The sequence below is a fragment of the Poecile atricapillus genome, chromosome 18, assembly GCF_030490865.1.
Source record: "Poecile atricapillus isolate bPoeAtr1 chromosome 18, bPoeAtr1.hap1, whole genome shotgun sequence".
Taxonomy (NCBI): domain Eukaryota; kingdom Metazoa; phylum Chordata; class Aves; order Passeriformes; family Paridae; genus Poecile; species Poecile atricapillus.
The window spans coordinates 10,618,657-10,636,910 of NC_081266.1; the positions used below are offsets into that span (position 1 = coordinate 10,618,657).

At 38.1% G+C, this 18,254-nt stretch overlaps 1 protein-coding gene across 1 annotated transcript in view; it reads right to left on the reverse strand.

The window, feature by feature from the left end:
* Positions 1 to 339: 339 nt before the first annotated feature.
* Positions 340 to 18,254, reverse strand: part of LOC131586104 (1-phosphatidylinositol 4,5-bisphosphate phosphodiesterase zeta-1-like) — a 46,001-nt gene continuing 28,086 nt past the window's right edge. Inside the window, exons 10-13 of the mRNA XM_058852844.1 lie at positions 9,163 to 9,335; positions 6,133 to 6,265; positions 4,435 to 4,584; positions 340 to 1,000 (exon numbers count right to left, since the gene is read on the reverse strand). Coding sequence (XP_058708827.1) covers positions 918 to 1,000; positions 4,435 to 4,584; positions 6,133 to 6,265; positions 9,163 to 9,335 — 539 coding nt within the window. The 3' untranslated portion in view covers positions 340 to 917. The remainder of the gene's footprint in view (positions 1,001 to 4,434; positions 4,585 to 6,132; positions 6,266 to 9,162; positions 9,336 to 18,254) is intronic.

Genomic DNA, 18,254 nt, shown 5'->3' on the forward strand with positions numbered 1-18,254 from the left:
AAGGGATTTTAAAGATCATCTCATTCCAACCCCATGCCATGGCCAGAGACACTTTGTAGGTTGCTCAGAGCCCCATCCTACTGGTTTTGAACTCTTCCAGGGATGAGGAGTCCACAACTTCTCTGGAAACCTGTGCCAGTGCCTCACCACCCTCACAGTAAATAATTTCTTCCTTATACCCAGTTAAACTTACAGTTTAATTTACAGTTAAATGTAAATTACAGTTTAATCTTTCAGTTTAAAGCCATCCACCCTTTTCCAATCGCTACATACCCTTCTACTGGAAGGTTCTATAAAGTTTCCCTGGAGCCTTTTCTTCTCTAGGCTGAACAGCTTCAACTCTCTCAACCTTTCCTCACAGCAGAGGTGCTCCACACCTCTGATCATTTTCATGACCCTCCTCTAGACTCTCTCCAAAAGATCAACCTCTTTCTTGTGTTGGAGGCCCCAAAGCTAAATGCAACTTCCCAAGTGGGACCTCCTGAGAGCAGACTAGGAGGGTAAAATCACCTCCCTCAACGCTGATTTTGATAGCAGATGTGGGCTATGTTTCCACTTTTTCCATCAGTGGGAACTTCCCCAACCTGCCCTGACTTCCCAAGTGAGGGATCGCGGCTCAGGCCAGTTTCCTCAGGACCTGTGGATGTTTCTCATCATGTCCCATGGACCTGTGCACCTCAAGGCTCCTTAGGTTTTCTAAGACCCAGTCTTCTCCTACAGAAAAACAGCAGTAGGGCCAAGGACAGCAGCCCTTATTTGGGATACCCCCTCCATAATATTCCCTCTGGCTTCACAAAATCATTGTGAATGTGCCTCTCTGGGAATCAGGCCACTGGGGCTGTTGCGAAGCCAGAGATGTTATTTTATTGGAGCAGGGGGCAATCCTCCAGAATGATTTCTTGTGCAGAAAGATATCACTAATAGTACCAGATGTGAACAAACAAAGATGCAGGTTCCAGCTTGATGCCTTCTTTGGATATCAATGGAATGTTACGGTAACCTGTAAATATAATGACACCTTTATTAGCGTATAAACCACAAGCACAAATATTATGATGGAGTGTTTTTATGATCACCAATGCAAACAAGGCATAATTTATGATTCTGTAAGTAGATCTTTAAAATAAAATGAAATTATACTAGAACTGAATATCATTTGTGCTGGTTTTTCTCATTTATATATATATAGTATTTCAATTCTGGTATTTTTGGTGTCAGAGTGAAAAAGCCCAGTGTTTTGCAGGATGTGATATTTTTTCAAATGGAAGACTTTCAGCCCAGTGATATTTAAACATGGGCAAACTTACATTGTAACATCCCAGGTTATGTGCTGCACACATTGTTTTGAGAGCAAATGAAAGAACTTGTGAATCAGCAGTGATAGCACCTACAGAACGGTGCTGCAGCAGCCATGCACTGTGCAGCTGAGGCAGAAAAAAGTGAAGTGTAAGACTTTCTACCATGACTTCTTAAAAAGTTAATTTCATATGAGTAATTCACTTTATCAGAGATAGGTCATGCCATCATGAAGCTACGTGTTCATCTGGTTATTGAAGCATTTGGAAAAGCCATAGTTCTCAATTTCAAACATAATTCACTTACCTGCTTAGAAAACAAAACAACTTTTTCTTAAAAATCCCAGCCTGTACTGCTTTATATGACTAAATGTCCCTTATTTAATAACAAGTGACAATGTCACTTATGGTTAAAAAAAATTCTGTGTTTTTTCTATGTATATATGTAAATAATTCCAGCTATTTAAGTAAGTCTGTTTTGTAGAAGTATCCATGTTCTGAACTGCAGTTTTCAAAATCCCTCTTTAGCTGTGTGTGGATGCCTGTGGAGTCTTTGGGAGCCACATTTACCTGGGTTTGGAATTTCTTGCTTCTTTCATACAGAATCATAGAATTGTTTAGATTGGAAAAGAGCTCTAAGATCATCAAGTCCAGCCTTTGACTGAACACCTCCTTGTGAACCAGGGCATGGCACTGAGTGCCACATCCAATTGTTTCTTGAACACCTTCAGAGATGGTGGTTCCACCTCCTGTCTGAGCAGCTCTTTCTAATAATGGACAACCCTACCAGTGACAAAATTCTCCCTGATGTCCAACTGAACCTTCCCTGGCACAGCTTGAGCCATTTCCCCTTGTTCTGTCACACTACACATAAGTTCCTCTGGTATTTAAGGTTCAGATTCTAGGCAGCAAATATTAAAGCTGGTTGTAGGCAATTTACATTTGAGATCAGTTTTTAAGGCATGCACACAATATGTGGAAGGCTTGGTTGATTTCCTATCCAAAGATACACTTCAAAGACTAAGACTAATTTCTGAAGACTTGTGTTCTAGCCCCTACCTACAGAAGATTCTACAAAGTTTCCTGAGAGAAGTAAAACTTCTTTTTTGTTATTGAAATTGCCCCAATTTGCATTAAATGATTAACTACTCTTGGATCCCATGATAATAGAGTTAAAAATTGAATTCCTGTCCTGTATTAGTATTCACCATGGCAGATTCATTGGCACAGGGACTGTAAGAGAGGACTCCCCCCTCCTATTTGCCTTTAACCACCCAGGTAGAGAATTTTTCTCAATTTCAGCCCCTCTGAGTATAGCTACATAATCACTACATGGAAAATCAAATTCTGCTGCAGCTGGACAGCGAGCATTCCTCCCCAGTGGAGTCTACAGGTAGTTGGGAGTCTGCTGCTGGGGAAAGGAAGGCAGTGTGGATATAGATTTGAATCCTTTCAAAAGAAAATGCAGAGGAGGGAGGAAATGGCACAACTTTGCCCCTCTGGCTGTCAAAGAAAATAAAAGATGTAAGCACTGCTCAGCTTTTGGAAGCAACTTGCCCTCAGGGAAACCTCAGGGATATGAATCCTAGGGACCTGGGGACAGTCCTGTAGTACAGATTTAAGCAATTGGAATGCTGAAGACTAAGACTGAAATCCATGCTCACTCTCCAGCATATTAGGCAGTTCTTGCCTTGTCTTCTGCTTGTTGTGACTCCCTCTGCAAGAACATTATTTTCCTATTTCACTGTTTAGAGAGTACTTGGGTACCTAAAGCAAAACCATCGTTCCAGACCTGCTTTCAGAGATCTCAATGTTAAGCATTGCAATGAATGCTTGTAATAAATTGTAATAAATTTTGAAATTATTTATCACTTTACCTCTTAGAAGCATTTTATTTATGGCCTCTGGGCATTCTGATAGCAAATTACTTTTTTTATATTGTGTTAAGTGGGGATTGGGGCAATTTGTTTGGCATCATTTATAATTTTTGTACCTAGACTCACTCCCTAGAATTTTAATTATTGCACTGAAAATGTTTCCTCAGAAATCTACTGCTCTTACTTTTCCAAAATATGAATCCCTCATTTGTAACCAAAATTATAAAGACATTAAGCCTCACTGAAAATTTGTATCTAAAAAAGCCTCAATCAATAATTTTGCAAGTACTTGTAAGCAGCAGTGCCTGATATTTGAATTTGTCTCAGATATTGTGAATTGTTAGGTTGAGTGTTCTTTCATTATCCTGAAGTATACAAATAAAAGGAAACGAAAAGGTTATCAGTGTAAAAATTCATGTTGTAGAAAAACAACTGAGCTCTAAGAGTAATGTCATTTTTCTTGTATAACTCCTCAGCCTCAACTAAGAATCACAAGCAGCTTTATGACTTCCAAACATGAGGGAAAAAAAATGCACCATTTCAAATCCTGTTAAGCTTAATAAAAAAGGTGTGGTGCCTGTTGCCAGCTCCAGTGTTTTGCCTTGCCGTCTTTATTCACTAATAAAAGCTGTTTGTTTTGTCAGAAATGGCTTTGGAAAGCCAGTGTAGTAAACAGCCATTTTACATAAGCCTTTCTCCTTGGCCTATTGGCTTCTGTGTCTGCTCTTTATGAGCAGCCTTTTCATTACAAAAGTTCCAGGAACTCTACTGGCTTAACAAAAGAAACTCCAGCAAGAAAAATACCATGAATATTTTGCCCTATTTTTAACCATTGTGCTCCACTCTGAAAAGTTGCAGATAGGTTACCTGAGGGGGTTTTGGTGGTTGATTTTGTTTTAATTTGGTATTGGGTTTTGAACTTATCTAAGTGCACAAAACCACTGTCTTCATAGCAGCTCTGACTAGTCTCACTTCTTGCAATGAATTAAAATACCACCTGAGCAGTTTCCATCTAGAATGGAACACTGCAGTGGGAATAATCACCTGCCATTAATATTGTTCTGATTTCAACATCATGGATTTGCATTCAGAGAATATGTTTATTTCAAAAACAGAGAGTGCCATTTATTCATTTTGTTACAAAATCGTGCTCTAGAAAATAAACATAGTGCTGAAGTCTCTCAATGCTACAGTAACAAAAAAAGCCTGGAATGTTGCAGATTTTTTTGAGCTGTTATAGGTGGTTGACATAAAAATATTACCTGTATTCAGGCTCATCACAGGTAAAGTGTACTGGCCAAGGAATTCGTTGTTACACAGAGAAATCTCATCCTGAACGCAGAAGCGTATCATTGCCAGTTCTGGAACTTGGATGTTAAAAGAGAATGTTTCATTCCATTTAGGGCTCAAAGCTAATTAAAGGAGAAAAGAAACAGGATTAAAATATGATTTATTTTTTTTCTACTCTAAAACTAAGCTGCTATCACTAGTTTGAACTGGTAAAGAGTTTCTTTTACCCTAGGTATCTGTGCCCATTTAAACAAATAACTAAACTCCCACTGACTGTAGTGGGGCAAAAGCCTAAGATAGTTGGTGTCATCCCTTAAAAGAGAGAAAAATGAGACAAGGATAGCCAGGTTAAGAACTTCTGCTCAGCTTAAATTTTCCTATAACCATACCAGTTTCATGCTTTTGCCAAAGTTTCTCCTTTCACAGTGTTGGAAATGAATAAATTCAGGTAGTAAAACGTTCACTTGACTAGAAATACAAAAAGAGAATGTGGAACAGGAGGGGTTTCCCTGGTCTTTAGCAATGTTCATACAGGGAAAAGAAATTCAGGGGCTGATTTTAAACAGCAGCTATCTATAAAAAAGAAAAAGGAAGCATAGAAGACAGAGGCACAGACAAAATGAGATCACAGAAAGCTTGTAGTCTGAGACATCAAGAAGATCTGTATTATAAAGATAAGGGAGTGCTCACAGACAGCTACAAAGAGTACACACTTCACCTGTCAAGCAATTAAGGGATTACTCCTACCAGAGACTTCAAATGAGACGAGTGATGAAGTTACAGCAATTTCTTAAGAAAACCTCGTCATTAAGTTAAGTTAAGTGGTTAAGGCTGGGATAGGGTTAACTTTCTTCATGTCAACCCCTATGGTGCTGCATTTTGGATTTTTGACTCAAACAGCACTGATTACACCCCAGTGTTTGAGCTATTGCTGAACAGGGCTTCCACAGTGTCGAGATTTCTGTCTTTCTCACTGCAGAGCAGCCTCCCCATCCCAGTGAGGGGGCTGGGGGTACCCAGGAAGTTGGGAGGAGGCACAAGTGGTACAGCTGACCCCAGCTGGCCAAGGGGATGTTCCTTACAAATGGTGTCATGCTCACAGCTGGGGGGAAGGAGGAAGGGAGGGCATTCAGAATTGCAGTGTCTGTCTTCCCAAGTAACCTCAGAGCTCCAAAATGAAGCCTTGTTTCCCTGGGAATGGCTCTACACCTGCCTGCCCATGGGAAGTGGTGAATGAATTCCTTATTTTGCTTTGCTTGTGTGGGCAGCTTTTGCTTTATCTATCAAACTGTCTTCTTCTCTACCCGAGGGTTTTCTCATTTTGGCCTTTCCAGCCCTCTTCCCATCCAACTAGAGGAGAACAAGCAAGCAGCTCTTTGGAGCTGAGCTGCTGTCCAGGATGAGCCCACAGCAGTGTGAAAAAAAATAAATTCCACCTTCCTTTAGAAAGGGGGAGTGCTCCCAGCTGTGTGTTTGTGCTTCCTTAATCTACCAGTCTAGAAAAATGGCACACACAGCATGAACTTCTGCTACAGATTTTGTGCCAGGAAATCCTAGTCTAGAGAGAAATAATTGCATTTTCTATAACTCCTTGGGATGCAAAGTTGGTGTTTCCTTATAAAATGTTGTTGTGCTTTGTTCACAGCCTCGAGGAGCAGACTGATGCTCACCATTGCTTCTTACAATACTAGATTTCTTTCTTGTTTGGTCCTCTGGTACACCATAGATTTCTATCTGCACTATGGGGTCAGCTTTGTTTGTCCTTGAGATGCTGCTGGGTGGTAATTGATGGCCACTGATCAGCTGGAAAATTAAAGTTATATTGAAATAACTGTAAGAATGAACTAATTCACCACAGCCATATAGTCACCATAATAGAAATAGCTTTCAAAAGAAATTACTTGAAGTATATGCCAGTCATAAACTGGTGTAATAAACACAGTGGAATCAAGAATATGGTGCTTCCTATCTAATTTACTTATATATATATATATAATTTTTTTTAGAAATATTGTGGTTTAGGAGCATGTTTTAACTAGATCAGATTGGTCTGAGCCCAGTCCAAACTGACCTTGAATGGTTAGAGGGATGGGATACACATAACCTCTCTGGGCTGCCTGTGCCAGTGTTTCACCACCCTCTTTATAAATAAATAAATATAGAGATAAATAAATAACTGAAATAATATTTTAAACAATAATTTTCAGGTTTTTTTATTCAATAGCTATACATAAAAATTATATTTTGCTACTGTACAAAATAATCCTATTGGAATCAGCCTACAGTGATTTTTACATTTTCTGCTATCAAGCTCATGAATTCCAATCTGTGTGGAGTGGATCAGCATCAAGACCCACCGTGACATCAGCATTGTGCTACAGGGTATGTAGCAGACTGCCTCACCTGTGCCTCATCTCTTGCACAGTGTTCCTTAGTATTAGACAAAAACTCTTCCTTCAGTGAGCTTCCTGATGTGTTTTGACCAAAATTTCCAAAACCAGGAAATTTTGTCTCAGACTGCCCTGTAATCTGGCACCCAGACTAAGACAGGATTTATGAAAGTCACAACTTTGTCTGCTTTTTATCTATATTTCAGGGTAGCTAGGAAAGAGTCAACATCTGTGCAGTAATCAGCCTTTTAGGAATCAGTATATAACATGTATTGAGAGAGATATACAAGCCTGAAAGCCCAGGTGAAAGATATGACTCCTGACCCTGGTCTCAGGCCTAAGCATCATAAGAGATTCTTATTCCCCTGTCAACCACCCCAAAAATCAAAACCCACAAATCCCACACTTTGCTTTGATATTTTCCAGTGCTTGTAGCACCTTGCCCCCAGAGAAGTTCTAGCCTGAAATACTGAAGAGCAGTGGCTTGGCAAACACTGATGCTCTTTCTTCCTAAGGAATTGCTGCTGCCTTCACCAGGAATCTTTGCAATCACTGATGGGCTGCCCACTAAGGACATGGGAGATTCCTTGCCATGTCCTGAGGGCCATTGCCAAGGCCTGCATGACCCACTGCTAGACCTAGCCTAAGCCTCCCCTGGCATGGGAAAAGAGTGAGTTCTTTCAAGCACACCATGACCCAAATCCATAAATCAAATCAATTTTTGACATCCAAGGTGAAGCAGACATACAGAGTGATGTAAAAATTTAGGAAGCACCTTGAACATCCCTATTTCTGCTTCAAAGGCTCTATGCCTCTTGATGGGAATTGTGGCACATTGGGTTAAGGATAAGGAATTCAGTAACATCAGGCCCTATGTGATTTTTCTATTCTTCATTCGTTCATTCATTCATTCGTTCAGAGAGATTTGCCCTTTAGATGTTTTCTATCTTTGCTTTCTGTTGTCATTTCTGCATTCATCTGGTTAGTAACTTTTTCAGCAGAAGCTGCTTTTCCTTTGACTCCTGCTCCAAATTGCTTTTGTCTTCAACCACAATTTCCTGGTTTTTGCTGCTGGCTATGAATGGGGCTCTCTGTGCCCTTCATTCCCTCAGCCAGTGGGATGCCATTGCCTCTCTGCAGCCCGCACTATCCAGCCTGAAGTCTCAGTCTAAAGTCCTCAATCTTAAACACAGCCTTTCTCTTCTCCAGCTCCTTCCAAACTCAGACACTTCCTCTGCATTGACAATGGTTTTGTCTGTCTCCTGCATTACAATTCAGGGTTTCTCCTCATCCTAATTCCAGCTTCATACAAATTAGGGCTAAAATAAGTGATGTATTTGCCTGGCTGCCTGAAATCATCCAGCAATGTCTATTCACAATTGGTATGCTCACTGTCAGGACACTAGAATGTTCTTGATTAGGTGCGTGCATTATGTAAGTATTTTATAATTGTCACTAACTATTGTTTTATCTCTGCTATTTATTACTCTGAAAGAAACAAAATAGCAATTACACACTAATTATATGCTAATTAAATAGCATTTATGCAAGTGGTATTCTGTGTAATCAGAAATATTACTTTTTCATTGGGAAAAGGGACTTTTCTAATTAGTGAACAATTATAACAAATCTACTTGACCTCAAAATAAAGGCCTTATCTAATCATTTATTTGTAAATGGCATGCATTTCAAGTATTTTTGGGAAGTCAATCACATTATAATTTGGGAGAAGTAGAAATAATTCAAAGACTTACTAATTCATCCCTCCTTTCACCCTTATTTATACCATTTAAGGATTATAAATAGTCTTTTATATATGCATAGAAAGATAATGAGACTTAAAAGAAGCATAAAGCTTCCTATCTTATCTTTAAAAATTTCCATTTGTCAATTAACATTATAATAGTACAGGTGGTATTATTGATAGTGAAAGAAATAACACCCAAAGTGCACATTTGAATTCTGTGTTTTCAGTTCAGCTTCCACATGCACAATTGTCTGGCCCCTTTTTCAGCTACATTATTTATATTTATTTGTACAGCATCCTTAAAAATCATGTATTTTTACAGTCTCCTGGAGGCTCTGAACCCCTACATATTTTTAGCAAGCATAAGTGAAATACAGATGGGAAAGCACCCAAGCAGCAGTTGATACTCTGTGAGAGTTTTACCATCTTGTTCAAAACATTAGTTCCCAACAAACAGGAATAGGAATAAAATGGGGAAAAAAATTAGATAATAATTGCATCTGAAATACATAAAATTTGCTTTCCCATTTTCATGGAACAAAACAACACTTCAGTCATCTTACCCTTATTGACAGAGACATTGGTTTGCTGTATCCTCCCACATTTCGGGGTGTAAATGTGGTATTGCGATCCCTCAAGAATACAGGTTTCAGCACATAGCCACAACCACCATTGTCCAGGAATTTTCCATCTTGCAATTCCATTTGTGTTCCCGGTGTTTGGAAGTTTAAGGCCACTGTAAAATTATATCAGTATTGATTTTAGTGAATTAGATTTGATAACATTTTATAAAAAAAAGTTAAAAAAAATTTCAAATGAGCTTAAGATATCTACATCTTTCAATTCATATGTAGGATCCTGTTATTTCCCTTAAATTAAGTGATACTCAATAACGAATTATTTGTGCACAAAAACAGTACACTCTTTAGAACTGCACCCTCTTTTAAGAACTAATCTATAGATCTTTTTTACATTGCTATACCTCTCTTCCCTTTTCTTTCTAAATTAGACCTTGGAGAATATGAAATAAGAGATCCTTCTCTCTGCAAGAACTGAATTCACATCCTAGTTTCTCTACAGCAGCAAGACCCTGCACTCCAAACCTGCTATCAAAGATCTGGTGCAGAAGTCAAAACCTCAGGATTGTATCTAACCTTAGTTATGGTGCAGAATTCATCACAAAAACATCTCACCCAGAAGATTAAGAAGCTTTAGTTTAGTTAGAATACTCAGTGAAAATACATATAAATTTATAGAACTAGAAGCAATTTTAAAAGTGTTCTTAAATTTATGTGAGCACACACTCTCTTGGAGCTTAATCCTCAGGTACTGGTGATTATTCTAAGAATACACCTGACAGATTTTTTCCTTTCCTTGGCAGTTCAAAACATTTTCAGTTTGCTGCAGCACCAATAATAAAATATCACACTTCTCATCAACAGGATATTGTAATTCATGAGATAAAGCCAACATTGAAATAGACCTGTTTAATGAAATTTCCCCCTATTCCAGTGCATTGGAGCTTCTTGTCACATTCCAAATAGAAAATGCAGAAGTCAAATCAGCAATGAATTATGACATTATGAACCCATGACATGTGTTAAACAGAGAATGATAAGAAGTCATTTACTTAAAAGGATGGTTTGGTAGGAATGAAAAAAGAAGACTTTAAGCAGTTCAAGTGACCCATAATAATTCATAAAGAGGACCTTATTACATTTTCCTGGGAGATAATATGAATGTATTGAATGAACATTTGACATAATGCAAAAATCCTTATTGCAAGTGGAAAACACACAAAATTGTTTTCACTGCAAAAATTACTCATTCCTTCACTGCTTTGATGATCATTTTAAAATATTCTGAAGCAAACAACACAAATAGGAATGAAGCAGCTGGTACAATGGACCTGATATTTATAATATGATATATAAACACATGTTTTTGGTGGGGTTACTTCTGAAGAGCTCTGGTTCCGTAGTCTCAAAACCAATGAATGGGTGGAATACATGAAGTGCTCCCAGAGTGCATCATCTGTTTAATCTGAAAGGAATCCCATCTGTGCTAGCTAAAATTACTCTGCATCATGAACCAACATGCAGCAAGTAGGAATAACTGGAAACCTTGTCTAGAAAAACCTCAAACAAAACAAAAAAAGCCTCAAAAACAAAACACAACATGCACTCCTGCTTTGATCTAAGTGTTAATGTAAAGACATGATTTTATGTTAATATACACAGGAATTTTGTTTTACCTTTAACAACAGAAACCAAACTTCAGAGTGTTCATATTGCCCATTGCCCACCATTGCCTTTTTTAAACAGGGTTGGTATTTTCTTGGTATGGTTTTGGCAGCGGTTCAAAATTTTCTCTTTATGACTCAACCCATCATCCAGAAACAGCCCCAAATTTGGTGCTATATGATGCTTGTATATTTTAATGCACTGAATCAAGCTGTGCAGAGGATGCTACAGGAGCTGCAACCCTGTGGCCCCTGGAAGTCTGAACTACAGATAAGCCAGGATCTCTCAGTCCTCAGGTGAGTCCTAGGCCACACTTTCAGGATACGTGGGTTTAAAAGTGCAACTGAAATTAGGCACATCGAACAGTCAGCTTCAAATAGCAGCTTCCACATGATGAACCAAATTACATGATTGCACATAATGAGACTATTGCTAAATTTACCAAGCTTTATAGGCGACTAAGCAGGAAAATCTGATGTAACAGCAGCAACAAGCAAACGAGAATACTTTATATTTTATCACATTAGGAAAATTACTTTTGCAACACAAGTGAAGGGCAATGTTATTATGGGTTGATATCTCTAAACATCAGCACTGTGTTTTCACTTAATTTAATTTGACCTTAAGAACAAGTTAAGAAACGCATGGAACAGTAGTTTTAATTTACTTACTGGTTTCTTTGTATTGCAAGTTTTAAGGTGATTAAGCAAATGTGAGATTTTGTGTCATATTCTCTGAGATGCAAACCTCTACTAAAACTGTTTACAGGGCTCATAGCTGCTTGGAGCCTCCCAGGGCACTACTTTATGGTGCATTGATGTACAATTTTTCTTTTTAATCAGGTGCAGTATAGCCCTAACACTTCTTGAGAAATGGCAAGGATCATAAACTAAAAGCTATGCCCAGCAGCTTGGGCTGAGCAATATCTTTCTGCAAACAATCCTGAACTTCTACCCAGTGTTTCATTTTAGCTTTGGTGAATTCAAGAGCAGAACTGTTCAATAATATTCTTTGTACTTTTGTTTTATGAAACAGTATAAATATAATGCATGTATGAAGAGAGATTTAAACTGACAGTTTATTTTGGAAACAAACCCAAATGAGCTTGCAATGAAACCATCTGAGCAGTACATAATCTTAATGCATGGTTTTCATGGGGAAGTAAAGGCATCTGAAGTTGAACACGGTGTACATTAAATTTTCTCCTCAGTCCTTTCATTAAGCACCAGAAGAATTTTAATATTGACATCAAAATCAAAGCAGCACAGCAAAACATGGGCTTGGGGAACAACCTGAGCAAAGCAATTCTTCACTGTGATTCCTGCACCTAAAACAGATTTAACTATTCCTAGAACCATGAGGCTAAATCCCCTTCAGATCAGAGTATTGAATACTCAAATCATCTTGCAAAGTACCAAAGCTGCCATGGCAGTCCCAGTAAGCCCCAGGTGTAAATAACTTCATATGGCAAATTGAGGTTAGGAAATAGACTAGCTCCAAAAAATGAGCCAATCCATAATACACAGAAGAATATTATTTTTGACCCCAAACCTCTGTATCACAAGCAGTTAACTGAAGTCAGTTCCACCACTAATTGCAGAACTAAAGACACTCTAAATATTCATACACAGCACCTTCGATAGGTGCCACCATTCAAGACATAATTGATTTGTGGACTAAAAGCAAAAGCTTTGTAAAACCAAAATGAGAATTGTGACTGTGATTTGAAGGCATTGAGGAAAACTGCACATCTTTTGATCCTGCCTCTCATTAATATTCCCAGTGGGACTTTTAAATTGTAATTTTTTATTTTTTGTTCTTTGCTTGCTGGTTCTATCAGCTACATCACAACCATAAGGTTTAATGCATTTTCCCATTTAAATGGGAAGATTTTAAAATAGATAAGGACACATTTGTCACCATTTTTTCTTGAAATGAGTTACTTAATTGCATTTTATGCCATTTAAAAATGCATCTCAAAATGTATCAATTTTATGCCCTTTCAAAAAAACTCATATTCAGAAAGCACTCACAGTGCCAATGTTCCTATCCCCATGGTTTACCTCACTCATTTGAATCTAAAGAGATGTAATAGATCACACTTTTATCAGCCTTCTTGTCTTGCTCTCAGCTCTTTCCAGTTGTCTGTGCTCTTAAAGTGGGCCACTCACAATGAATGCAACGAAAATCTGTGCCTCAGATATCCCAAATCTGAGCTGAATTCCACCCAGCCTGGGAAATGCTATTGCAAACAGGAGCGTATCCTAATGCTCTGGAATGTTGCCATTGCTTATGAGATGATCAATGTGATTGGATTTGAAGCCACTGCTTTCATTCCACACCAGCACTCCAAGCTGGGCACAGACTGTCTAGGCTTTCTTCTCACATGCAGGTCACAGCTGCACTCAATCCATCACTGCCCAAATTTACAGAAATATTTCAGAAGTCCAGGAAAGATGGAGCGAGACTATTTACAGGGGCATAACAGGACAGGGGGGAAGAGCTTCAAAGTGAAAGAGAATAAACCCGTGAAGAGGTGAGACCCCACACAAACTTTATGAGCAAGGACTTTGGTCTACTAGACCAAAAATAAAGAAAAAAAACCTCTTTTTTTTCTACCATAAACAAAATAAAATATATAATGATTGATTTTCCTACAACACAGAGCAAGCTTATATGGACAATATACATTTTGGCATAAAAAGTATCACCTCTCTTCCTGGCAAAAAAAAAAAATCAGTAAAACTGTATTTTTTCTCTTCCCTAACAGACTCCAAATTGTATTAATCTTAATGATAACTTCTGGCTTCATTTTTCACCTGCACATTTTGAAATGGTTGTTTTCACTCTACAGAAGCTTGATTTATGGCTTACAATGTGAGGGATTCTGCCGTAGGAAGAGGGACTGCTCCTCTGAGAGCTGAATAAATGCATAACTGCATGACATAACATCCTTAAAATGTGCAGTCAGTCTTTTTTGTATGGTCTTTGGGCCAGTTTAATACTGTGGCTCTAAAGACACTGTCATTAGAAATGTGAAGAATCCAGTCACACAGTTCATAACTGCTGACATTGCTCCTACTTCATTACAAGTGGTCCTACTGGAAAAGAGATGTCAGGTGATTAAGAGTCCTCCATTGTCCAAGTAAATCTGCAAAGGGTTTAAGTAGAGATCCTCTCTTGTGAGATTCTCATGGGAAAAGTACCTAAAGCATTTCTGATAAATTATCAGATCTAAAAATCTAAATTGATTTTTGCTGTCTAATTAATGTGTCAGTCTGAAAGTCACACTTCAGTGTAAGTCTGAGTATTTTTGGTTGTCATTTGACCAATTTTACACCTGAAACGTTTCCAAAATAATTTTTAAAATTTACTTAACTTGTGATTCTTGGCAGAAAAGTGAATATTATCAGCTTCCCTCTCCTGTTTTAGTCTGGAGTCACTGACAGGTTTTAGAACAAGATCAGCAACTACTTCAGAAACAATTGTGTTCCTGCAATTTTTTCCCATCTTCCTTTAAAATTTATTAGACTTCACATAAATTATTTACTATTCTATTGGTTGTCTGCAGTGAAGACAGCTGGAAAAACTGATAAAATGGAATTTCAGTGTTTCTTTGCTTTAAAGTGAAATTCCAGTATCTATGACACACACCAAAAACTGCCTAAAAAGAAGCAGAATAGCCCAAGAGCTTTTTCATAAACCTGGCAGTAGAAGCATTTCTGCAGAAGAGACATAAAACCTTCATTCAAAACCACTCCCAGCATTTGGAGCCATTCCAAAGGAAAGTTGAGTGCATTTGGAGAGCTTCAGATGTTGAATCATATTATCCCACCTATCTTGCAGGTGTCTACACCTGAATTAGCAGTACCACTTCACTCTTTGTGAAGACTAAATCAGTGAAATTCAAGGGAAAACATTTAAAAAAAAATTAGTCCTCTAGGTTTCACTTCCTAAGGAGGCATTTCTGGACTATTAAAACCAGTAGAAGAGAGCAATAATATAGTTATTGACACAGAACCCAAGCAGGGTCGGGTTTGAGTCATTTTAATTTCCACAGGTGAGGCATACCAAGATCAAAATTAGTTGGTTTCTTTTCCCTTGGTTGCTTCAGAGGTTAAAATCAGAACTAGTTAGAGAGCTCCTTATCACTCCTCTTTTCATGCATCATTTTTTACCATATTTTGTCATATTATTGCACACAAGACTGAACCACAAAACAGATGTGACAAAATTGCCAAGCTGCATTTCAGTGTCACAGTCCAAAATAAAACCTACAGAAAGTAAAAAACCCATCATACAAGTACAACTTTCACAGCAGCATATAAATTTATGCACACCCCAAAAAGCACATATGAGATATTCTGAAATAAAATTCTCTACCTACAACACCATGGTTTTCTCCTGTAAGTTATGGCATGTTTTGGTCATTCCTGCAGAGTGCTTTGGTACATGTAGAACATTTCCAAATGCCACATTCAAAAGGTTATTTAAGTCTTTTTTTATTATGATTTTCACCAAGGCTTTCTTTCATTTTGGATTTTTGTTGTTTTTTTCAGTCTATATAAAACAACTGATATCAGTTTATTTAAATAAATGTCCTGAATTTTATTTCCCTGCATAAATCTTTCCATTTCATTTTATTTCCTAAATAAAAAGGAGACATGGATACATCAAACCAGTTCTTTCCAGTGCCTCACTGCAGTTGTATGCAGGAGGCATACTAATTTTCACAGACTATGAAAAGTGAGGGTTTTTCTCCATAAGACCTCTTTTTTCCCAAAACCTCCTGTTCTTGTGAGTCTCAGTTTTCAGAGAATGGACAGGGAGTACACAGTGATATCCAAAAGCTATTTTGTGGAAACTCTGTACTTTTTACTGAGCTTTTTAACTTGCCTTCCTCTGGAAATTAGGTTTACACAATTACATGTCTTGTCCTCAGCCCCAAAAAGTCTTGAGCCTGTTGGACCATTTCATCCTGCTTTAGCTGAGTGCCAGGCTGCTCCAAGTTAATATGTTCCAAGCAATTCAGAGAAAATTGCTGGCAAGGTACAGAAGAAAGCACTGTTTTGAGTCAATCACTAAGGGAAGTGAAGGAGTAACTCAGTTCTCATAATTACAAGATGCAGAGGCCTGGAAGGCAGTGTTATGTGTAGGTTTGAACAAAACCTAATATATTTTCTTTGCCCAGCCAGAAAGGTTATGGATGTTAAAGGAATGTAAGCTTGCAGGTGTGGGGAGGAGAAGGGAGTTAAGAAGGGGAATAGGTGGCAAAGAGAAATCCAAGAGTCCTTTGAAGAGTTTCAGGGAATTGCAAAAGGGATCTAGAGGATTCACTTCTGTGCATGGGGTGTAAAGCACAAAGGCAGGCAGACAGGAGGGGTGTGTGAATTATACAGACATGGGACAGATATAAAAATCAAAAGTCTGTGTTAAATCAGTGAAAGGACATCAGCAGAAGATTCACTGAGATACCCTCACTTTGGGAGTTGCATTGTGAAGAGCTGCTATATTTCTGCCAAACAGCTATCTAAAGCAGATTAGGGAATTAATAGATCTAACATAGCTTGGAAATAATGTATGTGGAGAATTGTTTTTAATCAGCCTATTCCCATGTGAAAAATAGAGGGGTTTTTAAGTGAAGATGCAAATGAAGTGACCAAGAGGGCAAATCTAACCACTTCCTGCAGATTTTTAATTCTTCCAGGAAGGGGCCCAAACCCCCTATGCACCAAAAGTCATATGTTTTGCATATTAATGTTTAGACTGACTTCTCATTAAGGCACACTCTGAGTAAACAGCCAGTGTAGTAATTTTGAAAGATTTTGGCGCTGTCTGTGATCTAACAAATGGCTATCCTTTGCAGAGATAAGTGTGGAGATTCACAGGCTAGAAAGAAAACTAGTAAATTGCAGTATGATAAGACTGGGAGATTAATTCAATTTTAAATTAAGGACCTCTGGCGAGTGCTTTCTCTAAGAATGAAACAAACTTCCTAGTTTTTAATGGCAATGTATAGTTTAGATAGCAATGATAGCACACAGGGAGGGCAGCACCCCGGGTAAATAATCCAGACATGGCACTAAGTGTGGATGAACCACAAGGACACAACATAATCAAACCAATTTCACACAGTATGGTGATGAGAAGATACTTGGATAGTCCAGCACAAGTCCAAATCTGTACTGCAAATAAGCATTTATGAGGACATAGAAGCAAGTCAAATTTATACTAAATAGTAATTTTTGTACTCCTTATGTAGTTATGTAAAATAACAGTCAGGATGGAGAAAGTAACTTGTCACAGAAGATATATGGAGAGCTGAGAAAGGAAACAAGTGGAAAAGGAAGCCTGGAACAAGGGTGACATAAGCTCCAGGGCCCTACAGACAGAATGAAATCTGTGCCTGTCCTTGGATGAGTGTGTATTTCAACATAACAAGGTGAATCCACACCTCTCACCTCTCAAAACGGAGAGCCTAAGGCAAAGTGCCCTGCTCACCCCACAGTCTCCCTCAGGTGGCCTTGGCAAAGACTCAAAGACAGAATATATACCTGGGTACAAAAACTATTCTGCTCTACTTTACCTAGGGCTGAAGAAAATTTAGCAGGCAAACATAGAAATATGTTCTGGAACTGAGAATCTTTTAAACTGAAGAATAAACACGTGAAGGTAAAATTGTCTCTAAAGCCATTAAAAAGGACAAAATGCTTACAGGTGAGAGGTTTTCCAAAGCCTGCTGGGTACAGAAGTCATGCCATGCTTATTTTGAAAAAATTCAAATAAATAACTTTCAATGAAGAAGCAGAAGTTACCACTTTTTTTTGTTGCCCAGGAAACGAATATGTTTTGTACTGGAAATTAAAATTCTACATGTATGTTCATCTGAATAAAGACTGGAGACTCCCAGCAGCTCCCAGCTGTCTCTGGATGTTGTGCTGACCAGGAATGTTTGAGTGCTGCCTTGTGTAGCATATCCTGTTCTGGGAATTTTTGGCACTACTATCAATTGTTGTGCTCACATCTGCACCTAAGCAAGTCACAGAGTGCCACTGAAAACCCACAGACCCTTCAGAAGAAACTTGCATTGCTGAGTAATGGAAACTTAAAAATGCTGAGCTTGTTATTAGTGATTTTCTTAATATCCAATTCAAAGAGGTAGTTTAAAGAGATTAATAAAATAGAATAAATGGAATATCTGGCATAGGAAACAGCTATTTAACACAAAGTGATATTTACAATTACTAGTGAGAAAAAACTGGTGGAATATGTGGGTTGAAGGAAAATTTTATACAACAAAAATTAAAATAATGCCACTGGGGGAAAATACGTAACCTACATAACACCAAAATACTATAGGAAGCAAGAAACTCCTTTATCTGTAAAGCCTAGAATGCAATAGTTTCTGCAAG